General features: G+C 48.0%; 1 protein-coding gene across 1 annotated transcript in view; it reads left to right on the forward strand.

Moving 5' to 3' along the window:
- GART (phosphoribosylglycinamide formyltransferase, phosphoribosylglycinamide synthetase, phosphoribosylaminoimidazole synthetase) overlaps positions 1 to 25,452 on the forward strand; it is a 250,057-nt gene that overhangs the window by 141,473 nt on the left and 83,132 nt on the right. The window contains exon 16 of the mRNA XM_085621375.1: positions 17,945 to 18,097. Coding sequence (XP_085477501.1) covers positions 17,945 to 18,097 — 153 coding nt within the window. The remainder of the gene's footprint in view (positions 1 to 17,944; positions 18,098 to 25,452) is intronic.

Here is a 25,452-nt window from a genome sequence, read left to right on the forward strand (position 1 = left end):
TCACCAAAAGTAAGGGATTGCTAAGCCGCCTCTCCCCGCCCCCCCCCCCCCCCCCCCCCCCCCCCGGGAAAGAATGTGACCAATATAAAGACAAAAATAAAGAGTCTTCTCAAGGCTCCCAAAAACCTGTTCAAGCAGGTGGGCATGAGCCAATACATAGTCTAAGGGTGGGTACCAAGGTAAGAACTGGGATGCCAAGAAGGCTTTGTGCTTTCATTGTAAGGTCATTGGGCACCGTACTAGAGACCCTAGCTGTACCAAAAAGAATCCGCTGCAGTGGTAAGTTTCCAAATGGGATCCCTGGTGAGCCCTGACAGTATTAGAGCACTCACTTAAGCAACTTTAGTCTCAGAGGGTGGGGTGGATGTAGCTGCCCTGGCTCTCTGGCACAGTAACCTTGAAGAATGCAGACAACAGCCTCCTATAACAAGCATTTACAATGCAATGGTCTCGGCATTGTTAAAGTTAGAGCTATTGGCATGACATTATTTTTGTTTGTTTTTGTTTTTAAAACATTTAAAGAAACGGCATTGTTATTTACAATGTCAATAGCTTAATCTCTCTCAAATGCGAGACCTATTGCATTTGCACCCACACACAGAGCCACACACACAAAGACACCCACACACACAGAGCAACCAACACAGAGCCACCTACACAGAGCTATTCACATAGAGCAACCCACACACAAATAGAGCCACCCACACAGAGCCACCTACACAGACAGAGTAAGATTTGTTCAAAATTTAACAGTAGATGAAGCAAAACCCTACACACTACTACTACTTATGTATGTATGCCCCACGTTTTATATTTATCTTGCATATCTGCAATATTTTATGATGTCTATGGGAGAAAGTTGTAAACACGTATTGCTTTACTGGACTTATATGTTTTTTTAAAAAAAAAAGAGTTTATTTGATTGAACATCAACCAGAGCACAAAAAGTGAAACAAATTATTTAAACCTGGACAAAGTACAGGAAAAATACACAGTACAAATAATCGACAGGAGCTACTCTTCTACCTTACAAGGGGCACGCAGACTCTGCTGCACAGAGCTCGTTGTTGTAGATAAAATAAAAACAGAAGATTCTCTACTTCTCTGTATTTAAGGCTTTAACTGTACCAACATCTACAACACCACTCCAAGTGCGGTAAACAAAGCGGACGCCACTCGTACCTACACGTGGGCAGGGTTACGCGCAACGAGACCTAGTTCTTGGTTCATCTGAAAATAGACACGACTGCTCCCGGCCTCATTTTTTCATAAACCTAACCGTAAATGTATCGCATTAAAGACAGCGAACTCATCCCCTGCACTGGGCGGTGCAGAGCAGGCAGGCAGACTTTAGTAATCCCTGCTATGTGCAGTCTTACTGAAAACCACAGGTGAATGACGGCGGCGGGAGTCATCCGGGTCTAGGCCAAAGGGTGCTGACACGGAGTCTTGGAATACAGGCTATTAGTATGTATTTCCTGCTAATATTCTTAACATAAGCGGGGAAGTCATGTCGTTACTCTTCCCTCACGTAAACCCGCTGTAGTACGTCACTTCTGCCTGTCCAACTGCGCTAACAGGGCAATGTCCGTTCAATGACGACGAATCTAATAACTTGACAGTTAACAAAATGTCACAAAGTCCATACCCAGGACGGCCGTCTCGTAAGAGACATGAGGCTGTCTTTTGGCCGCTGTTTGAGCTCAAACACGTACCGGGGAGCAGCGTTCTCGCCCAGCCAAGCAACAGCGTAATAAACAATATGTAAACAATACATGCCCCCTTACCTAAGGTATGTTTAGAGAGGTTAGTGGAAAGAGCTGAAGACAAAGTGACTGCTGGACAGACGTGTGAAAATATTTTAAATAATGTAAAATAAACTAACTGGGGAACGTGTGTGTGTGTATATACCGCAACTTATGAACCAGTGTGCGCCTCGCAAGAGGAACGTAGAGGGCTCGAATTGTTTTTGGGCCCGGGCCATGATAAGTTTGGGTTCCTGTCTAGAGGTTGGAAGTCCTCGGCTCGACATGTCGGATCACGCCGCCTCCACACTTCAAACACAGGCTGCCCGCTCTGCCCTCTGGCTGCCTGTCACAACAATTACAGCGAGAGTCGACACTCACCAGCAGCAACTGGTAATGAGAAGCAGGCCCCTGCTCCAGAGGGCACACACGGCTTTCACTATTCGAGCCGAGCCGCGGTTATTTTCAGAAAGAGGATTCCGTGCTCAGAAATGACCGCTTTAACTTAACACGAGCAGGGTCAGACCCACTTCACAAAAGCGCACAACATTCCCATTTAAGGAGCATAAGAATGAAGTGCTAGATTTCGATAAAAGCCATAAAGGTCGGTCCCATAATGCCGGAGGCTCCCAAGCTACAATCCGTGTTGTATGCGCACCCATGCCGCCCCACGGACCTGGACGCCCTGTTTTCCCATCTGCGGCTCGGCGGTGCTGACAGCAAGCGGCTTAAAGTGTGAAAGCAGGGGACGTGGGTCCGCACGTCAGGGCCTTCATAGGGCCCCAAAGAGGAGTCCTTTCAAGAGGTTGACACCTCGCTTCAGACAGCTCCGTTGCCTGTACTCGGATTAAAAACGGGACGGGTCACCTCGTGGGCTAAAAAAAAAAACTTACATTTCACGCCAATCGGGGCTGAGGTCACCCCTGTCCCATCAGGGAATGGCCAGAGGACAAGCACACCACCGCCTTTCTCCGAGGTGAAGCAGAAATGCCTCGGAGAAACGCAGCGGCGGTTTCGGATTCCGGGGCGTGTTTTTCTTTTTCTCTCCTCTTGCCATTGGCTGGAGAAGAGAATAACACGCCCAGCGAAAAGTAGCGAAAGAACACGCCCCCGAATCCGAAAAGGACGGGGCCTGTTTCGCGAGACGAACCTCTTCTCCAATCGCTGGCCAGCATTTAAGAGGCCAGCCAATGGAGAAGAGGAGAGAAGAGGGGCGGGTTCAAGACCCTCTTCTCCAAGTCATTCAATCTCGCGAGCGAGACTGCGCAAGCGCAGCCTCCGCTAGCCGAGACCTAAAAAGGGATCAGAGTTGAAGCACTAAGGGATACAGGTTGAAGTGTCACCATGGTGAATGAAAACTGATATCCCCAGAACAGTATCTGACTGACTGGTGAGACTTTTCCAGTCATCAATGCTGACAACCAAACTAAGGTCTATCCTATGGCAATGGTGTCCTTAGAATGGGAAGGGGTCACTTGCCAAACAAAAGAAGGTGGCGGTTTCCTCTGCATTCCCTGTACCCTGTCTGCTAGGAAATGATCTGGAGTCTTTGGCATGAGCTGAGGTCGAAAGAAAGACCAAGGCAACTTAGCTGGGTATACTAGAATGGGTGTGTAAAAACGAGCACAGTGCAAAGCCCAGGGTGAAAAAGTGATGCTTGAGCCTGAAATAATGGCCCAACCTTCCAAGAGAAAAGGGAAGGAGTCTGGGAAGCCAGCTTCATATCAGACACAAGCTCAGGTCCCCTCTCCTCAGGGAGTAGACCTGTCAGCCCAAGAGAGAACTGAACCCCAGGAACTTGGGCCTTACATAGCAGAGCTCCTAGGACCCGGGGGACCCTTTAGGGAATATCTATGCCAGGAACAGAGGACCTGCCCCGCTCTTGAAAGCCTGAGACAGTAAGCTCTTGATCAGGAAAAGGGAGATGTCAGTGGCTTTACACTGAAACCAGAGACTCCAAACCTGGTGCCACCGGGAGAGTGGTAATGCCTCAAATGTATAGAGAGTTCTTACTCACTTTGGCTTATGACATCCCCTTAGCCAAGGATCTTGGCCAGGCCAAAACTTGGAGTAGGTTAGTCACCCACTTCTACTGGCCAAATATGTCCCAGAAGGTGAAGTAGTTTTGCAATTCCTGTGCCACCTGCAAAACCAGTGGCAAAGCAGGTGGCCACCCAAAGGCACCCTTAATTCCACTCCCAGTGGTTGGGGTTCCCTTAGAAAGGGTATGGGTTGAACTTGTTGGCCCCCTAGACCCTCCAACAGCCTCCTCAGGGAACAGATTTATACTGATGGTTTTGAATCATGTCACCAGGTACCCTGAAGCTATTCACCTAAGGTCTGTCAGTGCTCCTGCAGTTGCCAGCACCCTCCTTAGTATTTTTACTAGAGTGTGTTTTCCTAAGGAGGTGGTCTCCGAGGTAGTAACTTCATGTCTGGCTGCCTGAAAGCTATGTGGGCTGAATGTGGGGTGACATACAAGTTCACCGCCCCCATCACCCACAAACAAATAGTTCAGTTGAGCGGTTCAACAAAACCATGAAAGGTATAATTGGTGGAATCCCTGGAAAACTCAGAAGGAGATAGGATGCCTTACTGCCCTGCCTGCTTTTCGCCTTCAGAGAAGTAACCCAGAAAAGAGTAGGGTTCCCCCACCTTTGGACTTCTGTTTGATCATCGTGTAAGGAGACCATTGTGTTTTGTGAAGGAAGGATGGGAGAGACCTCTCAAAGAGCCTAAGCAGGACATAGTGGACTGTGTGCATGGCCGACATTTAAGGATGGCTGGGTACATGAAAAAAGCATCTAAAAACCTTGAGGCCAGCCAAGAGCTCCAGAAGCTCTGGTATGACATAAATGCTGCACTGGTGGAGTTCCAACCAGGGCAGATGGTGTGTGTTTTGGAGCATGTGGCTCCTAGGGCCCTCCAGGATAATTATAGTGGACCCTACCCTACTCTAGCCTAGAAAGAAAAGGGTAGGTCACCTGTCTGGTGGACCTTGGCAGTTACAGTAATACCGTGAGGGCAATCCATGTAAACCGCCTTAAACCCTATTATGACAGGGCAGATGTGGCCATTCTGATAGTCACTGATGAAGTTCAGGAAGAAGAGATTGAACCTTTCCCTGACCACCTCTCTCACAACCCTAATGATGGGTCAGTAGAAGGAGTTGTCTTGTCAGACACCCTTTCTGCCCAACAGCAGACGACTGACTGCAGGCAGGTCCTGCATCAGTATGTTAAGCTCTTCTCCTTGACCCCTGGTCAGACCAACTGGTGCACACATGATGTGGACACTGGGGGCAGCCTACCTGTCAAAAATAAAATCTACAATCAGTCTAAGCATGTCAAGGAGAGCATCAAGCCTGAAGTCAGTAAGATGCTGGAATTGGAAGTCAGTGAATCCTCCGAGAGCCCTTGGGTCCCAAAACCTCACACCAAGGTTGAAAAAACAGAGCTGATGTTTTGTGTGGACTATGGGGGCCTCAATGCAGTAACCAAGACAGATGCTCAATCATTTCCTAGGGCAGACACATTGATCGACAGATATGGGGCAGCCAAATTCCTCAGTACTTTTGATTTGTCATCAGGGTACTAGCAGATTGGTATGACCCCAGGAGGAAAAGAGAAATCTGCATTCTAAACCCCAGATGGGCATTATCAGTTCAGTGTTATGCCATTTAGACTAAACAATACCCCTGCCACCGTCCAAAGGTCGGAGAACAAAGTCCTTGCTAGGTTGGAGTCTTTTAGTGCAGCATATCTTGGTGATTTAGCTGTGTATAACTCCACTTGGCAGGATCACCTGACCCTCTTAGGAAAGGTCCTTGAGGCTCTGCAGAGTGCAGGCCTCACTATCAAGGCAAGCAAGTGCCAGATAGGGCAGGGCTCTGTTGTATACTTTGACCACCTTGTAGGTGAAAGACACGTTCAACCCTTACAAACCAAGATCCAGACGGTTGTGGACTGGGTAGCTCCAACCACCCAGACTGGGTACTACATGAGGTTTGTGAAGGGATAAGGGTCCATTGTGCCCTCCCCCTCTCACAGAATTGACCTTTAAGAAAATGCCAAAGAAAGTAAACTGGACAGTCAGCTGTCAAATGGCTTTTGACACTCTGAAGGAAGCAATGTGCTCAGCACCCATTCTAAAAGCTCCAGATTCTTCTAAGCATTTCACAGTGCAGACAGATGCCTCTGAACATGGGATAGGAGCGGTCCTATCCCAAACCAATGATGATGGCCATGACCTACCTGTTGCTTTCATTAGCAGGAGGTTACTCCCCAGAGAGCAGCATTGGAGTGATATTGACAGGGAGGCCTTTGCTGTGGTTTGGTCCCTGAAGAAACTGAGATCATACTTCTTTGGTTCTCATTCCTTGCTCAAACTGAACACAAGCCTCTCAGATGGATAATGCAAATAAAATCTCAATCTGTTGAGGTGGTCCATTTCCCTACAAGTTATGGACTTTACAGAGGAACACAGACCAGGTACTGACCATGTCAATGTAGATGGCCTTTCCAAGTTGTTTCACTTAGACGATTAAGACTCTCTTGGGAAAGACTGGGCGTGCAATGGGTTTCTGCTACCCAGATCCCCAGTGCCAGATCTCTTTCCCAAAACTGTACAATTGTTTCCCCAATTTGCAATGCCTTTAGCACACCCTGCAAGTCCCTAGTAAATGGCAGCACTGGTACCTAGAGAAAGGAGGCTAAAGAGGGTCCTCAAGGGCTGTAGCTCGAATTGTGCCACCCTAAAGGACCCCTCATCAAACACATACAGACTGCCACTGCAGGCTGCATGTCTTGGTGCAGATAAACGTGAAAGCATGACATTGCACACACCCCTGTGTGCCATGCCCACAGACTCTGCATGAGGTATAGGTAAGTCACCCCTACAACAGGTCTTACAGCCCTAAGGCAGGGTGCACTACACCATGAGAAGATATACCCCTATGCTGGTCAGTTCAATTGCTGCCAGTACAAGTGATCATGGAAGCCATTTTAAGTACATGTGCTGGACACTGGTGAAAACAGGTTCCCAGCTGCATGATGGCTTCACTAAAATCAGATGTTTTCTATCAAACATCTCCTAATAATAATCCCACACTGATTCCAGTGATGGATTTATTAATGCATGCACCCAGAGGGCACCTTTATTTATTTTATTTATTTGTTGGTTTTTATAGTGCTGGAATCAACTCCAAATGGAGTATCTCTGCGCTTTTCAGGAGCCGGTAAAGCAAAGATAAGAGGAAAGAGGAGCTAGATCTCATTCCTAAACAGCACAGTTTTCAGGAGTTTCCTGAAGGTGAGGTGTTCTTTACACTGTCTTAGAGATAAAGGGAGTTTATTCCACAGTGGCAGCCTTCAGGTTTTCAGGGGCACCTTTGAGGTGCCCCTGAAAACGTACCAACTACTGGTACACTCGCTGACTGGTATTAGCCAGCCTGCCACCCCAGACAAGTTTCTGACCCCCTAGGCCTTTGCTCTCAGGAGCCCAGAAACAAAGCCTGTTCGGGGATAGGGTGTTTACGCCCCCTCCATCAGGATGGCCTGCGAATTAGCATTTCAAGGCAGGAAGCTTCAAAGAGCCCACCACCGCCTTTGATGTGCCAGTCTGGCTTCCTTCACAGGAGAGGATGTTGACTTCCCTCCAACCCCCCTCCCTCTTGTGCAGGGCCCATTTGGTGCTTGGACAAGGCGGGGAAATTAGTAGTCAGATAGGAGTGTTCACCTTCCGGCTAGTTCCATCCTTAAGGGGGGCTACCTGAAGGGAGAACGACATTTTAGAGTCTACAATCTTGGTGATGGCAAATGTAGGAACTCGGGGACAGGGTTATGCCCACTACCCACAGAAAGTGGTCATATAGGGAGCCTAGTTACCCCATGGGTAGGTAGCCCATTGGCTACTAACACGGTCGTAATGCCCGAAATCTAGTATTTTGGGGAGACACTGGCACCAGGAAAGCAGATCCTGCCAACCTGAAAGAAGACAGTCGTGAAGAGAAGCAAGAACAGAAGAACCAGCATTTGACTTGGCACTAACCCTGTCGGCCTGTCTGCTGACTTTGACAATTGCACCAAAAGACGACTTGTCCTGCAGCTGGTGTGTCTGCAAAGCCTGGGAGAACCACCAGCACTTTGCCCTAAGTACTGGAAACTCCAGTGGAAAAGTGGAACTACTCCCCTGCACCTTGCAGGCACCACAAAAGAACTGTGAGGCTCGAAGAATACAAAAACCTGATGCCTGAAAGCACCACTGCACCCAAGCCAACTAACTTGAGCTGAAGTAGGCCGGTAGTGTCAACGTGGTCCCCAGACCCTCCAGACTCTAAGTCCACCTTGGGTTACACGCTGTGGAATTCTTGATGCCACCTGCAGCATCTGTCTGCAGACTGCCTCTACTGCGAACGCTCCAGATGTGTCAAAAACCCGACTGCTAAGGACACCTCTTTACCCATCACCCCTGGCTCGTGGAGAAGAGGACCAAAGGTGTCCCCACATCCCAGAGCATCGTAAGGCTAGAGCCCCTATGTTGGTTCAGTCCGACTGGCCTCCCAGTCCAAACACACAGCCTCTTTTCTTGCAGACCGATCTCCATAGACTAACACTGGGCCCCCGATGCTTTATTGCACACTGCACCCGGCCGCCATAGTGCCACTGGAGGTGACCTGCTGGTGCTGCGTTGGACTTTACCCCCTACTCACGCTAAGTCCAGGAGATTGGTCTCGTAAGTCGCTGTACTGTACCTGTATGCCGTACTTGTTTTTCCTCCCATAGGATACCATTGCAGCTACTGAAAAAATGTCGACTTTTTAAAACCAAAAGTATTTCTCTTGCAAAACGTACTTACCTGATTGCATTGATTCTGGTACCTAAATATATATAAAGATACGTGTTATTTTTATAAGTTGGTTTAGATCTCCTTAATGAGTCTTGTGTAAAATTTATTGGCTGTGTGTGTATTTTGCAGATGTCTAACACCCCTTTCTGATAAGCCTAAGGCTGCTCGACCACACTACCTCTAGTAGAGCACCTCACAATTGTTAGAGCAAGCCCCTGTCCACTAGTAAGGGAATACCTGGACTCTTTGTACGATATACCTAATTTTGGTCAATCATATAAAGAGCCAGCTTCCTACAGCCCCAGCAAGACTTTTAACACAACGGGAAGATTTTGAGATTGAGGCACCTAAAGCTTTTGGACACCCCCATCGGGTCATGTTGTGGGTATCAGCCTATTATTTCCTTCTTTCCCCACCCACAAGCCAAAGTTTATTTAGTGCCTTAAGTTACCCTTGGACTCCAATATTTGGCCTACGACTCCTAGTGGTCCCTAGTGTTTGGCCACCACATCTTGACAGCTGGAGCACGAGACGTTTTCTTGTGAGTGGGAATTTTGTTGTTTTTTATGTATGTATGTATATATATCTTCTGGACACAAACTATTTTTGAGTGCAGCACATTTTTTTCAGAACATACTTTAAGTATCTAAGTGGTACTATCAAAGGAGAAACTGCTTGTCTCCAGTTAAACCTATTTTTACCTAAAGAAACTAAAGCTCTTTCGTACTTCACCAAGTCTACATAAAGTATCCCCCTTAGTACAACATTGGCATAGAACTCCGTGTTAAATGGAAATCTAGCACCTAGTGCAAGAGATGTATAAAGACATTTGAGGTTGTTACTTGTCCCTAGAAGGTGGTAGCCCTTTCGAGTTTTTATTGATGGTTTTAGTGTGATATTTAATTACCTGTTAATTAAAAAAAAAGTAATTTTCTTTTTATGAAGTAAAGCATGATTTGGAATTTGAAGTTGAGTTATATTATGTTTAACACTCAATCTTTCAGATAGAAGAAGTATTGAAGGAGCATGTTATTATCATTCGTGTTTAGGAAACTGCTGCCCTACCAACTTTGCCTTCCACTGTAAGAAAACCCTAAGGTATCAAAATGAATGGTGCTGAGGACACACCAAGATTCTGTAGCAGTCCTCCTCAGAGAACCTTGAGATTTTCAGAGAACATGAGCCTCTTCACTTCGAGAAGGAAGAAACATGCGCTGAGGGATCCTGGCGGCCCAAGGGTCACCCAGCCTTGAGATGCTGTCCTCAAGCTTATCTGAGGGAGCAGACCAAGATAGGGTGTTCTTGGCACTGAAACTAGCAAGATTTTGAACAAAGAAGTCTCCCAGGGGCATTGGTATAAATCTAGTGTAGCATAACCAGATGTCAAACCCGCTCTGCAAAAGGCTGACCTGCTGAGGCAGAGCACTGCTTCCATTGGATTAGGACATTGAGCTCTGAGCAGGAGAGAAAGAAACCCCCAGCCACTATTTTACTGCCACTCGCAGGCACCAGCCGGCACTGAGGGAAGGCTTATGAACTAAGCAGGCTTCTAATAAAGGGCATCGAGCCATCAACTCCCTCTCGATCGAAGGGCACTGAAAGCCCGCTATCGGAGCTGGAAACAATGCTGAGAACACCTCCGAAACTGAGCGCCAAGTCGGCGCCAAGAGCCCCTTCAATGCAGAGCATGGAGAAATCGAGGCACCCATCCTGTAAAAGCTAATTGCCAGGTGTTATTGGCTTTTAATTTACCCAGAGCCTGACTAGATCACTGCCAAGCCTCCCCGTGATGGTGGCCAACCACGGTCCCCCCAATTACAAAGAAAGAGAGGCCCACCTTCAAGGAGGAGCTCACCTTTGATGCATCAAGACATCCAGTGTCTAAAAGGTATAAGGACAAGGCTGCAAGCTCTCTTCCCAGCTACCCACACTTAAGCAGTTGGCACTACCATCTTCACTACTATCATGCCCATACTCTCATCCCCCTTCACCATTTCCAGAGTCACCTGACAGGTCAGTGTACACTGCCCGAGTCTCTAGGGTCAGGGATGGGGATTCCTGCGACGTTTATGCTGTCTACTATTTAGACGATCCGGATTTGGAGCCTTACCCAACAAAATAATCCCAGCCATTTGATACCACTACATAATGTGCTGTACTTCAGAGGACAGCCTGCCACCATAAGGTAGATACGTCCTGGATGAGGATGACAACTTCTTAGTGGGGACCGTCTCCAAAACTGAATGAACTGTTCATTTCTTCTCATGCTAAATGTCATTATAAAGTAATTTCAACAAACAAGTCATGGCCAAGGTGTTCACACAATGGGTGGAAAAATAGTTTAAGATTTCTCGCAATGGCACACTCTATATCTGTGCCACCCCCACCCCTACCAAGTGCCTTGATGGTACTTACAGCACTGTAACACACTTCAGTTCATGCCGCAGGTGACCCCTGTAGGTAAAAAGTAGGTGACTTGATTCTGCAACAACCGAGTGTTGGTTGGATCAGCAACCCACTTGTTTATTGCCTGTTTGGTTAGGTTGCTGCCGAGGTGCAACAAGTTGCATTTGGAGGAAATCGAGGCTAGTGCTGCTCCTTCCCGAGACCCACAGGAAGAGGGAGGAAAAGCTGGTGGCTGTAAGGAAGATCATTTTCAATGCAAATATCCGCTGTGCACTAGAAGCTGTGGGTACCATTTCCCATAGTGTTACAGTAGAATCTCGCTGCACCATCATGCATGGCTACACCCCTCTTGGTTCAAGCGAGAGATACAACTGCACCTCCTCAACATTGCATTCAATGTTGAACAGGTAGACAAGATGGATGGGTGGTTGAAAAATATTAAGGACACAGAGTTAGCGCAGTCCATGGGTCAAATGGCAATCTGCCACTCTGAAGGGAACCTCTTGCAAGCAATAACCCAGGAGCAGGACAAAGACCTTTTAGTTGACATTGTCATATGGCGACTTTGCAGGAGGGCATCCTGCTACTCCACCAGGGGGACCTTTTAACTGAGCAAGATCTGTAGAAAGCTGCCTTCCATGTCCCCACCCCCCCTGCCAATCACCAGTAAGTTGACAACACTACCAAGTCTAAGTTCTACACTTCAGCCACTACGCCTCCCAGGGTGTTCACATTGTACCTGGCAGCGGTGACCGCACTTCACCACAGAGGTGACATTCATGTCTTCTCATCCCTCTATTACTAGCTGATCAAGAGCAGCAGCAGGTAACAATGCCTAGTACTCACAGCTGTGACCCTGCTTCACGGTCTAAGGTTCTCCATAAACACAAAGAAATCCCACCTCAAACCCAAACAAATCCAGACGTTGGGCCCATTATTAAATGCTGCCTCATGAAAAGCATATCCCAAACAGCCGAGGGTGATTGCATTCCAGCAACTGCTGACCCTTTTCAGTCACTTTTTTTTACTTACTTTAAGAACTGTAATGAAGCCTTTGGGTATGGTTTCTTTGTGCTTAGCATATGCCATGTTACATATGCACCCTCTTTCACATTGACTTGCGAGACCGTGGTCACAAGCAGAGGGTCATGAGAAAGATTGATAGAGGCCAGCACTCAACGCTTTCTGCACTGGTGGAACAGCAACAATTTGTTGCTCTGCCGGCCTTTCTTGGACCCACTTCTGCAGGTGACTATCCCCACTGACATATATCTCTTCAGCATGGCTGTGCAAATAACGTGGACCCCTCAGCTTCCTTACCTAGAAAGGATGGACATCCACCTAGTCCTCAAAGCCCTTTCAAGCTATTTGAGGGCAAGGTTGTGAGAAAGTGCCATCTTTCTTGCATGGTATGCCCCCACTTTTTGCTGACCCTACAAAGCAATTACAACTGTGATTTTCCGATAACCAAACTTTCCTCCATAGGATAACATTGCCTGTTTTTTTCCAGAAATTCTTCTAAGTGTCGATTTTTGAAACATACAAATATTCCTTAAAAATCGCCTGTATAACAAAAACGATTTCTTTCAACTGTTTACCGGAGATGCACCAGGGCTGAATCAGATGCAGGGTCCTATTACCTCATGAAGAAGACTTTGATTGAGGGATTTGGGCTCACCACTGAGGAATCTATAATTAGATTCAGGGGGCTCACAAAACCCAGACCCAGTCCTGTATTGATTTTGTAGATTACTCAGTAAAGACACTGGATTGTTGGTTAACTGGACACAATGTGCATGATTCTACTGGACTTTACAATTTGTTTATGAAGGAACATATACTAAGTAATTGCACAAATGAAAAGTTGCATCAGCATTTGGTAGACCTAGGTCTAATTTCTCCCCAAGAATTGGGAAAGAAGGCAGACCACTGGGTCAAGACTAAGGTGACAAGGACAACCACTGGGGGTGACCAGAAGAAGGTGGTTATAAAACCTACCCAGGAGAACGTTGATGAGAATCCCCAAGATAAAAATTCTGAGTCTTCCAAAGGGCCCCAAAAACCTGTTCGGGGGTGGGTCCTAAACTACTCCCTATGTGCCTCAACCTTATAGGGGGAAGAACTTTGATCCCACAAAGGCCTGGTGTAACAACTGTAAGAAGTTGGGACACTTAACTGTAGACAAATCTTGCCCTCACAACAAGGCCCCTAAGGCAACCAGTACAGCTACACCTGGGGTGGCAAGTCTACAGATGGGATCAGCAGTGTCCCCAGACCAAATCAGGATGCACACTGAAGCAGTTCTAGTTTCAGAAGGGGAAGTTGAGTTTGCCACTGTAGCTGTGTGGCCACCCAACTTAAAGAAATACTTACAATACCCCTGGGTTAATGGAACTAGGATAGAAGCTCTGAGGGATACAGGTGTCAGTGTCACTATGGTGAGAGACACACTGGTTTCCCCTGAGCAATACTTGATTGGGAAAACTTACCCAGTCACCAATGCTGACAGTGTTACCACTAATCATCCAATGGCTATGGTGACATTAGGCTGCGGGGGGGGGGGGGGGGGGGAGGGTTACTGGCCTGAAACAGGTAGCTGCATGCTTGCTTGGAAATGACCTGGAGACCTCCGCTTGGGCTGAGGTTGAGTTGAAAACCCATGCAGCCATGCTGGGTATCCCTGAATTGGTGTGTGTGCAAACAAGAGCACAGAGCAAGAGGAAGGGTGAAAAAGTAGGATTCGAGCCTGAAATTATGGCCCATCCCACCAAGAGAAAAGGTAAGAAGACTGGGGGACCAGCTTCTGTACAGCAAACCACTCAGGACCCCTCTCCACAGGGAGAGGACTTGGACACCCCAGAGGGAACTGAGCCTATGGAGCTTGACCCTTACCAGGTTGAACTCTTGGGCCCAGGGGGACCCTCTAGGGAAGAGCTGTGCCAGGGTCAGCAAGACTGTCCCACTCTTGAAAGCCTGAGGCAGCAAGCTGTTTCAGAAGCAAAGGGAGATGTCGGTGGTACCCACAGAGTCTATTGGGAAGAGGGATTACTGTACACTGAGGCAAGACACCCCACTCCTGGAGCCACCAGGAGGGTGGAAGTGCCACAGAAGTACAGGGAGTTCCTCCTAACTTTGGCTCATAACATCCCCCTAGCTGGACATCTGGGGAAAACCAAAACTTGGGAAAGGCTAGTTAGTCACTTTTAGTGGCCCCAGATGCACCAAAAGGTGAAGGAGTTTGTAAGCTCCTGTGTTACCTGTCAGGCCAGTGGCAAGACCAGTGGCCACCCAAAGGTCCCCCTGATACCACTGCCTGTGGTGGGGGTTCCCTTTGAAAGGGTAGGTGTGGACATTGTGTGTCCACTTGAACCTCCCACAGCCTCAGGGAACAAGTTCATTCTAGTAGTAGTGGATCATGCTACTAGGTACCCTGAAGCAATTCCACTTGGGACTACTACACCTCCTGCAGTAGCCAAGGCCCTCCTGGGTGTCTTCACCAGGGTAGGGTTTCCTGAGGAGGTGGTTTCAGACAGAGGTTCCAACTTAATGTCTGCTTACCTGAAACACATGTGGAAGGAGTGTGGAGTGCAGTACAATTTTACTACACCATACCATCCACAAACCAGTGGCCTTGTTGAAAGGTTCAACAAGACATTGAAAGGCATGATCATGGGACTCCCTGAAAAACTCAAGAGGAGATTAGATGTCCTGTTGCCATGCCTGCTTTTCGCTTACAGAGAAGTGCCACAGAAGGGAATAGGGTTTTCCCCCTTTGAACTTCTGTTTGGTCATCCTGTGAGGGGACCACTGTGTCTTGTGAAAGAGGGTTGGGAGAGGCCTCTCCAAGAACCCAAGCAAGACATTGTGGACTATGTGCTTGGCCTAAGGTCCAGAATGGCTGAGCACATGGAAAAGGCAACCAAGAATCTTGAGGCCAGCCAGGAGCTTCAGAAGCACTGGTATGACCAAAAAGCTGCACTGGTTGAATTTCAACCTGGGCAACAGGTGTGGGTTTTGGAGCCAGTGGCACCAAGGGCACTCCAAGATAGATGGAGTGGCACTTACCCTATCCTAGAGAAAAAGAGTGAGGTCACTTACTTAGTTGACCTGGGCACGAGCAGGACACCCAAAAGGGTTATCCATGTGAACCGCCTTAAGCTCTACAATGACAGGGCTGACATCACTATGCTGAAGTAGGCAAGATGCTGGAGTTAGGGGTTATTGAACCCTCTGAGAGCCCTTGGACCAGCCCAGTGGTTCTGGTCCCCAAGCCTCAAGTCCACAGGGTGGAAAGAGAGAAATTAGGTTTTGTGTGGACAATAGAGGGCTCAACTCTGTCACCAAGACAGATGCTCACCCTATCCCAAGAGCAGATGAGTTGATAGACAAATTGGGAGCAGCCAAATTTCTCAGTACCTTCGACTTACTTGCAGGGTACTGGCAGATTGGCATGGCCCCAGGAGCAAAAGAGAAAACAGCATTCTCCACACCTGATGGGTATTTTCAGTTCACTGTGATGCCCTTTGGTTTAAATAATCCCCTGCCACCTTCCAGAGGCTGGTAAATCAAGTCCTGGCTTGGTTGGAGTCATTTAGTGCATCTTATCTTTATGATATTGCTGCCTTTAGCTCCACCTGGCAGGATCACCTGATCCACGTTTGGAAGCCTTTAGAAGCCCTGCAAACTGCAGGCCTAACTATCAAGGCATCCAAATGCCAGATAGGGCAGGGCACTTTTGTGTACTTGGGCCACCTTGTTGGTGGAGGCCAGGTACAACCCTTACAGCCCAAGATCCAGGCCATCCTGGACTGGGCAGTTCCAACAAATCAGACCCTAGTCAGGGCATTCCTTGGCTTGACTGGATACTACAGGAGGTTTGTGAAGGGATATGGGTCCGTTGTGACTCCCCTCACAGAACTCACCTCCAAGAAAATGCACAAGAAAATCAACTGGACAGTTAGTTGCCAAAAGGCTTTTGACACCCTGAAAGAAGCAATGTGTTCAGCACCAATTCTAAAAGCACCAGATTATGCCAAGCAGTTCATAGTGCAGACTGATGCCTCTGAGCTAGGGATAGGAGCGGTCCTATCCCAGACCAATGATGAAGGCCAAGACCAACCTGTTGCTTTTATAAGCGGCATGCTTCTCCCCAGAGAGCAGCGTTGGAGTGCCATTGAGAGGGAGGCCTTTGCTGTGGTTTGGTCCCTGAAGTTGAGGCCCTACTTGTTTGGTACTCACTTCTTGGTTCAAACTGACCACAGTCCTCTCAGATGGCTAATGCAGATGAAAGGGGAAAACCCAAAACTACTAAGGTGGTCCATCTCCCTACAGGGAATGGACTTTGAAGCGGAACACAGACCTGGGACTACCCATGCCAATGCAGATGGACTTTCCAGGTTCTTCCACTTAGACAATGAAGACCCCATAGGGCAAGGTTAGTCTCATCACCTTTCGTTTGGGGGTGGGGGGGGGTTGTGTGAGAAAGTGCCATCTTTCTTGCATGGTATGCCCCCACTTTTGCTGAATTGCTGATGTACTTTGACTGAGTGTGCCCTGGGCTCCTGCCAATCCGGTGCCCAGGGCCTGTGTTCCTTCCCTAAAAACTGCATTGAAGCCTAAACCCAATTGGCATCTCTGGCCACATGTCAGCCCCTGGTAAATGGTACCCTAGGTACCCAGGGCCCTGTGACCAGAGAAGGCCCCTATCGGCTACAGCACTTATTGTGCCACCCTTAGAGGCCATGTGCCCTGACATACACACACTGCCTTTGCAGGCTGAGTGTCTTGGTGCAGAACAAAACGGAGAGTCGACATGGCACACATCCCTGTGTGCCATGCCCACAAACACACTGCCCTGGCATACCTCAGTCACCCCTCTAGCTGGGTGCTCTATGCCAGTGATGTGGGTACAGGTGCATGAGCCCTGTACCCCTACAGTGCCCAGGTCCATTCCTGGCACTGTAAGTGCAGTGCTACTATCAATGTAAGAAAGTGGCTCTGTATATGCTGCACCAAAGTAAGGTTCAGTGGGTACAGAGTCCACAGTCCCCACATTCCATTATCGACTTTTGCAAGGCCGCTACATTGTCAACTCCACACACCTTTACAAAGCAGTACTGCTTGGACATCCTAGCCCACCAACAGACTAAGGTTAGCTAAACAGTGCCAAGGATACTGTGCCAACGATCTGCATCACCTGCTCGCTAACCACAGCTTAGGAGGAAATTGCTTTACTCTGGATGCAGAGCGTATCTATCTACAGCCACTCATGCTATGAACAGAAAATGTTACTAACCCTATAGCAACTGTTTGCATGTAGTGTTGTAGATTCACAAGCACCCACTGTCCTTCCTTGATGTTGGCAATGATGGCACAGGTTTACTTTTATACCAGTCTACAATGTGCAAGGCACATCACAGTAGTCTTACTGTACACTCCACTTTCACCCCCCACCCACTGAACGGAAAACAATCTAGGGTGAAGTCTGCACCCATGTGAATTGTGGACTAAGGAAAGAGTCATATCACATCTGGTAGCTCAAAACTTTGTTAAACAAATTAATTGAATGTCGGAACCCAACACTAGATGGCAGGAGTATGCAGAGCATGTGAACATACAGCACTACACACTATTACCAAATGCTTACAGGGTAAATAAAATTTTCTGTACAGTTTGAATCTTTCGGTCTTGCATATGATATCCCCTGTCCTATAGCACTAGTCCCTCATCCTTGTTTGGCATTTACTCAATTTATGTACAGCTTTCTGGCATCCTAGGATGCCGTTTCTATACAGTAGCAAGGCACATAACTAATGTGAATGTAATTTGATTCTACTCTTCATGTAACTAAGTGTTGGAGTTTCCTGGGTTTTCCCTTATTGATAAAAATGTTATTGAAGGTGTGTAAACAATAGATATATACTGATGGAATCAAATTCTTTTTGCAGGCGATATATTGCTCACGCCAACTAAAATATACAGTAAAACATTGCTGCCAGTCATTCGCTCAGGACACGTAAAAGCCTACGCACACATCACTGGTGGAGGCCTACTGGAGAACATTCCAAGAGTCCTTCCAGCATCACTTGGTGTTTCATTAGGTAAGGAATATGGCAATCAGATGAGGCTAGGTATAGTGGGATCTTAAGGGCACTCTGTCTTTTAAGGTCAAGGTAAGACTCTTGTATACAATGTAGGGAGGGAAAGTGAAAAAGAGTGCAAGCAGCATTGTGACTGTTTATTTTGCTCACCTTTATTTTGCTCACCTTTATTTTGCTCACCTTTCTACCTGCACAGTTTGTTGCTGTGTACTTTTTGCATTTCTATTGGACCTTGAATCTATCGGTTCTTTTGTATTTACGTTGTAGATTATAATTAATAAAAAGAGATGTCTATTCCCCTTCACTCACACCATATATGTTACTTTTTATTTTGCTTATTATATGTTGTGTTTATATATAATCTATTTTGTTTACATGTATGTTTATTTTGAGGACAGATTTATTTGAAACATCACCTTAACAAATCTTCAATAATTTCTTGGATGAGGAGCACTGGCAAGCATTTACTACTGTATTGTGTATTAATTACTTTGCATTTAGATAGTCACAGATTGTGGCTGATAAGCTAAATGTCACCCTTAACACTGGAATGATGTGGCCTTGAAACAGAATAAATTTTTTTTTTAATCATGCTGGCAGCCAGAGCGACCCCAGCCCAACTTCGTAGCATTCGCAAAGCCCTCCATTCCATCTTTGGGCAGCCCAACTCCGCCGGCGCACCTTCGGGCACCGCGGACTCGGCTGGGGCCTCCAGGCCTTCGATGCCGCTGGCTTCAGGGCCGCAGGACCCCTGGGGATCCAGGCCTGGATCCGGATCGGTGCCGGTCGACCTTGTGACATCTCCTCCTGCGCCAAATCCACTGGCGACACCGCTGCCCCCTCCGACGCCGGTTGTCTCCCCATCCGACGTCGACCCCAGCCTCCCCCTCGATATGGACATGGAGCCAGACTGGCGTCGACCGACGTCAGGATCTGCGCCGACCGGTACTTTTGTACCACTGTTGTTCTCCCCTGGTGTTCCCTATCGCCCTGAGTGGCTACCAGAGGAGGGTGAGCAGGACTGGGAGGGGTCTGTGGACCCTTTGGCAGACCAGTTCAAGGAACCGGACTGGAGAGAGGAGTTGGGTGAGGCCAGTGGTCTGGACACCTCCCCAGACCTTGGCATGCTATCTCCCCCTACCGTGACTACTGATGAGGGTGCATCTTACGTAGTGGTGTTGCGTAGGGCGACTGAGGCCTTAAACCTTGCGATTCCTACAGTGACGGTCAGAACTAACCTCCTGATTGAGGTGCTTCAGCCGGCAGCAGCCTCTTCGGAGCCCCTGCTGCCGCTCAATGAGGCCCTTACAGACATCCTTTTGGGCACTTGGTCCAAGCCCAACACAGGGGCTCCTGTGGACAGGACTGTATGATTGCCCGACACCACCGCCCGGCCGACCCCATTTTCCTCTCCCAACATCCCACCCCTGAGATATTGGTGGTCCAAGCCTCGACTTCCAAGGGTGCATTCCCTAGTGCACCACCTGATAGGGAATCCAAGAAGCTGAGCCACTTCGGGAAGAAGATGTTTTCTTCCTCTAGCTTAGGACTGCGGTCGGTGAACACCGCATGTCTCTTGGGCCGAACTCGGTCGCGCAGGTGCTGCCACAATGCCCGGAGGAGGCCCGGGCCGCGCTCTCCCGTGCAATTGCTGAAAGTGAGAGATGCAGCGAAATTCACCTTAAGATGTGGGCTGGACACCGCGGACTCACTAGGCAGGACTATTTCAACGTCAGTAGCCCTTAGACACTATGCCTGGCTGAGGTCCACTGTCTTTTCGGGTGAAGTCCAAGCAACACTTTTGGACATGTCGTGTGATGGCCGTCTCTTATTGTGGCAACAAGGCAGACAACGCGCTCGAGCGCTTTAAGGCATACAGGACTACGGCCAGGTCCTTGGGCCTCGCTTCCACCTCCCGCCCAGCGCAGTCTGCTTTTTGCTCCTTTCGTCGCTACGGAAGGGGTGCCCCACCACGTTCCGCCCAGAGCCACAGGCCTGTGCAAGCTGCCCAGCCTCGTCGCGGCCGGAGACGTGGGCCCCACCGTCGTGGGTCTGGGGGCCAGCGGGCGGGCCTGTCCACCTGCGCCCCATCTGCAGCAGCCTCCTAGTCCGACCTTTCAGGCCCACCATTTGCCAGTGGGCAACAGGATTTGCCAACACCTTCCCCACTGGCTCCACATCACGTCGGACAGGTGGGTTTTGCAGATAGACCGAAGGGGCTACGCCCTCCCCTTCAAGACTACCCCTCCATCCATGCCACCTCAATTCCATCGCATGTCGGAGGATCACTTTGCCCTTCTCCAACAGGAAGTTACAGCTCTCTTGGCCAAGAGAGCCATCGAGCCAGTTCCTGCCCCAGAAGTGGGTTGTGGCTGTTATTCCCAGTACTTTCTCGTGCCCAAGAAGAACAAGGACCTGCATTCTGTCTTGTTTCTCAGGAACGTCAACCACTTCCTCCAGAAGGAGAAGTTCAAAATGTTGACACTAGCTCAGGTCCTGTCTGCTCTCAACCCTGGAGACTGGATGGTAGCGTTGGACTTGCAGGATGCTTATTTTCACATCCACGTCCTGCTGGCCCATTGGCGTTGCCTACGGTTCACAGTAGGCCACGAGCACTTTCAGTTTACCATGCTTCCCTTTTGGCCTTACCAGCATCCCTCACGTGTTCATGAAAGTGATGGCGGTGGTCGCAGCTCATCTGCGCAGATCAGGGGTTCCACTCTTCCCCTATCTCGACGACTGGCTTTTGAAGGCGGGCTTGCCCCAGGCTGTCGTCTCCCACCTCCAGACTATGGCCGACCTCCTGCATTCGCTGGGGTTCACCATCAACGTGCCGAAGTCACACCTGATTCCCTCTCAGAAGCTCCTTTTCATCGGAGCGGTTCTAGACACAGCACAGTTTCGGGCTTATCCTCCCGAAAAGTGAGTCCGGGATATTCGAGCTATGATTCCGATCTTTCAGCTTCTATCCAGGGTTTCGGTCAGAATGACCCTGAGGCTACTGGGCCTCATGGCCTCCTACATCTTGCTGGTGGACTATGCCAGGTGGCATATGCGGGCTCTGCAGTGGGACCTCAAGTTCCAGTGGGCACCGCATCGGGGGAATCTTTCCGATTGCGTCCATATCTGCACACCAATTGCAGTGCTGGCTTAAGAACCAGGATTGGATCAACGGCAGATCCCTCTCCCTTCCCTAACCAGAGTTCACAGTGGTGACGGATGCATCACTTCTGGGTTGGGGGGGGGGGGGGGAGACATGTGAGGGGCAGAGATCAGAGGCCTCTGGTCTTTGGTGGAGTCCAGGCTCCACATCAACCTTCTGGACCTTCGGCGATCCGTCTTGCACTGAAGGCATTCCTTCTTTCTGTCAGAGGGAGAGTAGTACTAGTGTTCACGGACAACACCACCACCATGTGGTACTACAAAAAACAGGGCGGGCTGTGGTCGTGGACATAAAGGAGGCACTTTGTCTCTGGAAGTGACTGGAACATCAGGGCATGTCCCTGGTGGTTCAACACCTGGTAGATTCTCTGAAAGCCAGGGTGGACGAACTCAGCAGCCAATGCATTATGGATCACGAATGGCGTCTTCACTCGGAGGTGGTGCAAGGTCTCTTTCAGCGGTGGGGAGAGCCTTGGTTAGATCTATTCACCACCGAAGAGAATGCGCAATGTCAGCAATTCTGTGCGTTGGAATTTCCAAGGCGGCACTCGCGAGGCGACGCTTTTCGTCACGAGTGCAGTTGAGGTTTTCTATACACCTTTCCGCCTATACTACTGGGCACAAAGAGTCTGGTAGCCTGAGCTTTTGCACATGACGATCGATCCTCCGATCAGACTGCCCCTTCGGGAGGAACTTCTGTCGCATCAGCAGGGGACGGTCCTCCACCCGATCCTGTCCAGCCTCCACCTCCTTGCGTGGAGATTTAGCGGCAACAGTTGACAGCAGTTGACAGCTTTCGACCTTACTCTCGAAGTCTGTAACGTTATCTTGGCAGCCAGGCGTCCCTCCACCAAAACGGTGTACACCTGTAGATGGAATAAATTTGTGGCATGGTGCGCAGCAAAGACTGTGGATCCCCTTTCTGCACCCCTTTCAGAGGATGTCCTCTTCATTCTTTCTTTGGCCCAGCAGGGCTCTGGGCACCTTAAATGGCTATCTTTCGTCCATCTCGGCCTTTCTTCGGATTCCTGATTAGCCTTCTCTTTTCAAGTCCCCTATTGTAAATCGCTTCATTAAGGGCGTTACTCACTTGTTTTCTCCAATTCCTTACGTAATGCCCCAGTGGGACTTGAACCTAGTTCTGACCTAACTTATGTGCGCTTCTTTCGAGCCGCTGCCTAACTGTCGTCTTGGTTTTTTACCATTAAAACTGCCTTTTTGGTGGCCATCACCTCTGCTCGCAGGGTGAGTGAGCTTCAGGCTCTTTCTTCCAAACCTCCTTTCCTGGCTGTTCATCCGAACAAAGTTGTCCTTCGCACTAGGCCTTCTTTGCTTCCCAAAGTGGTTACCTCTTTCCACATGGGACAGACCATCACTTTGCCCACCTTCTTTCCGCATACTTCTAAAGAGGAGGAGAGGCTCCACCGTCTGGATCCAAAACGTGCTCTTTCATTCTGTCTGGATTGTACCAAACAATTCCGGGTAAATGACCAGCTCCTTGTTGGCTATGTGGGCGACAAGAAAGGTCGGGCCGTGCAAAATTAAACCATCTCTTGATGGGTCGTTCTTTGCATAAAAATCTGCTATTCCTTAGCGAAAAAGGAACCTCCAGTGGGGTTGCGTGCCCATTCCACCTGGGTGATGGCAGCTACTACTGCTTTGGGACGTGGAGTCCCCCTTCATGACATCTGCCAGGTAGCTACGTGGGCTTCATTGCACACGTTTATCAAACACTACTGCCTGGACATCCAAGTCCGGAGGGACTGCTTCTTTGGCTGTTCAGTTCTCCAGGACTTTCTGGTGTGAACTTGGTTCGCAGACCCACCTCCGGGGTAGGTATTGCTAGGGTATCTATTCTAAGGTGAGGAATCCATAATTAATTGTCTCTTTCAGATAAACAAGTTACTTACCTTCGGTAATGATATATCTGTAAGAGACATAGATTAGTTATTGATTCCTCACAGCCCCACCCATCCTTCTCGTTCTGTGAACTGACTTCTAGGGTAAGGGACTCCCTTTCAGGGCCCTAGTTTTGTGCACCAATGGTCTGTGTCTTGCATGGCTCTGCGCTTCTGGCGTGGACGAACGCGGAGTCGACCAACGCCACCCACCGATGCGCAGGGGTACTGCTGAAGAAAAATTCTCTGGATCGAGTGACTCCCGAGGGTAATTTTAAGGTGAGGAATCCATAACTAATCTGTCTCTTACAGATATATCGGGACCGAAGGTAAGTAACTTGTTCTTTTAGAAGTTCTCTCCTCTCCATAATTAGGAGTGGTAGAGGCAGGATGCATATATTAATAATTTGATATTCTACCCACAGAACCTGCAGCTTATACTATTGTCTGGACTTTACTAGTGTTCTCGAAATTCTCTCAGTGGAAATTGATAATCTTAAATGCACAAACTTGTGTTTCAATAAAGGCAAAGTAGTTCCACTCGGGTACTGCTTTGGTGAGCCCTGGATAGGATTCTAAAATCATCAGCGCATGGATTGTCTTGCTCTGTATGGCCAAATGATAGTCAAATTTGTATTTTATTTGCTCACCTAACGGCGTTTGTTCTTGTTACGGCATCTGCCTGGCCTAGATTGAAGTGTTCACAAACTCTGTAGGGCATAGATTGCAGAAAAGTGACTTAGCATTCCATATTTCATACCATTTAAGCTCATTTAGGGAGCTGTCATAGGAATATTTTTAAAATCCTGAGAGATTTAACTGCATACTCCTGCTACAGGAGAGACAATTCTAGGTGTATCTTAGCCAGGACAGTAGCATCACTGAGTCTGAAAAGAAGTCTAAAGGTACGACACTGTGCTATGTTTGAGTCAGTTTACCATACTATGTAACCAGCTTATGGCTTAAAGTAGGAATTAGCCTGCCTAAAGTCATTCAAGACAGGGATAGCGAGGGCCTTGAAAACTGTTTGTTTAGCTTTCATCAGGCAAAATTAATTAAAGCATCTTTCTCCTTCACCAAGGCTAAATTATAGTAAACACCTCCAAAATGAATACTTAATTTCTTACTAGAAAAATAATTGCTAAAAGCATGAAGTGCTCAATGTTAACTGATGGCCATCTGGTCTTTAAAATAGTGTTGCCATTTATTAAAAAAATTGCTACTTGCTGGAGGGAAACTCCATGTTAGTATTTAAATGCAGCCTGAACCTGCAGTACATAGGTTGAAAAGCAGAAGTGCAACACCGCAGCCCAGCTTCAATCCTTCTCTCTTTGCCAAGATCTTTTCTGTTGATACTATAGTAGAACCAAACGTACTTTTAACCCAGTTGTCGGAGTTTAGCGCCGCTATGGCTCTCAAAAGGAATTAAGGTTGGGGCCCATCTTCGTAGTATGTTTCTAATTAAACAAAGTCAGTCTTAACTGTAAAGGAAGCATAGAGGGACAACCCTTTAGAGTTGACCGCTTCATTACTTAACAGTGACACTGCGATCAGATTGTTTACAATGCTGTAAAGTTACTGAAACCTAGTTTTGTAGAACTGAACAATTCTTTTTGAGTTAGTCCATTCCTCCAGTTCTAGCAATATAAGTTTGCAAGAACACTTCCCATCGATGTCCACCAAGGTGACTAGGTGGTAGTTGAAGAGGCAAACATGAAATGTAGGGATAGCTTGTTCTACATTTCTCCCTTATTCATCACTGTGTTCATGCACAACAATGTTTTAGATCCTGGATCCCTGTTCTACTCTAGAGTGTGCTATTTTGAGTGGTTTATCAGTTGATTTAATGACTGGTGTGGAGAAGCCAGGTTTAGGGGCGCTGTAATAACGCAGTGGGTTAACTTGAAGTCTTCTTTAAATGAAGTCCCCTTTAAGCCTTATCTGAGACAGTCACTTGCAATGATCTATTGTTTAAAAAAAAAAAAAAAGAAAGGAAATTAAAAACAAAAACCTCTAAAAATGGTCTTTTAGCCCACCCGTTACTTACCATTGGCAGGCTTCATTGTGAATCTTCTTTTATCCTTTTTCACTGTCTTTATACTACACTTTGTCTCTGTATATATTTTTGTTTTCTTCACTGGAGAATTGACCAAGAACTGGCTGATTTCTTGATTAGTGTCCTTCCACACTGCTTGTGCTTGGATTGTGGTAGGTTTTATTTTATTTTTTGCCTGCAAGACAGCTTGAAACCAATAGAGTGGAAGCTCATGCATCCTGATATTTTCAATAGCTGAA

The sequence above is a fragment of the Triturus cristatus genome, chromosome 8 (genome assembly GCF_964204655.1).
Source record: "Triturus cristatus chromosome 8, aTriCri1.1, whole genome shotgun sequence".
Taxonomy (NCBI): Eukaryota; Metazoa; Chordata; class Amphibia; order Caudata; family Salamandridae; genus Triturus; species Triturus cristatus.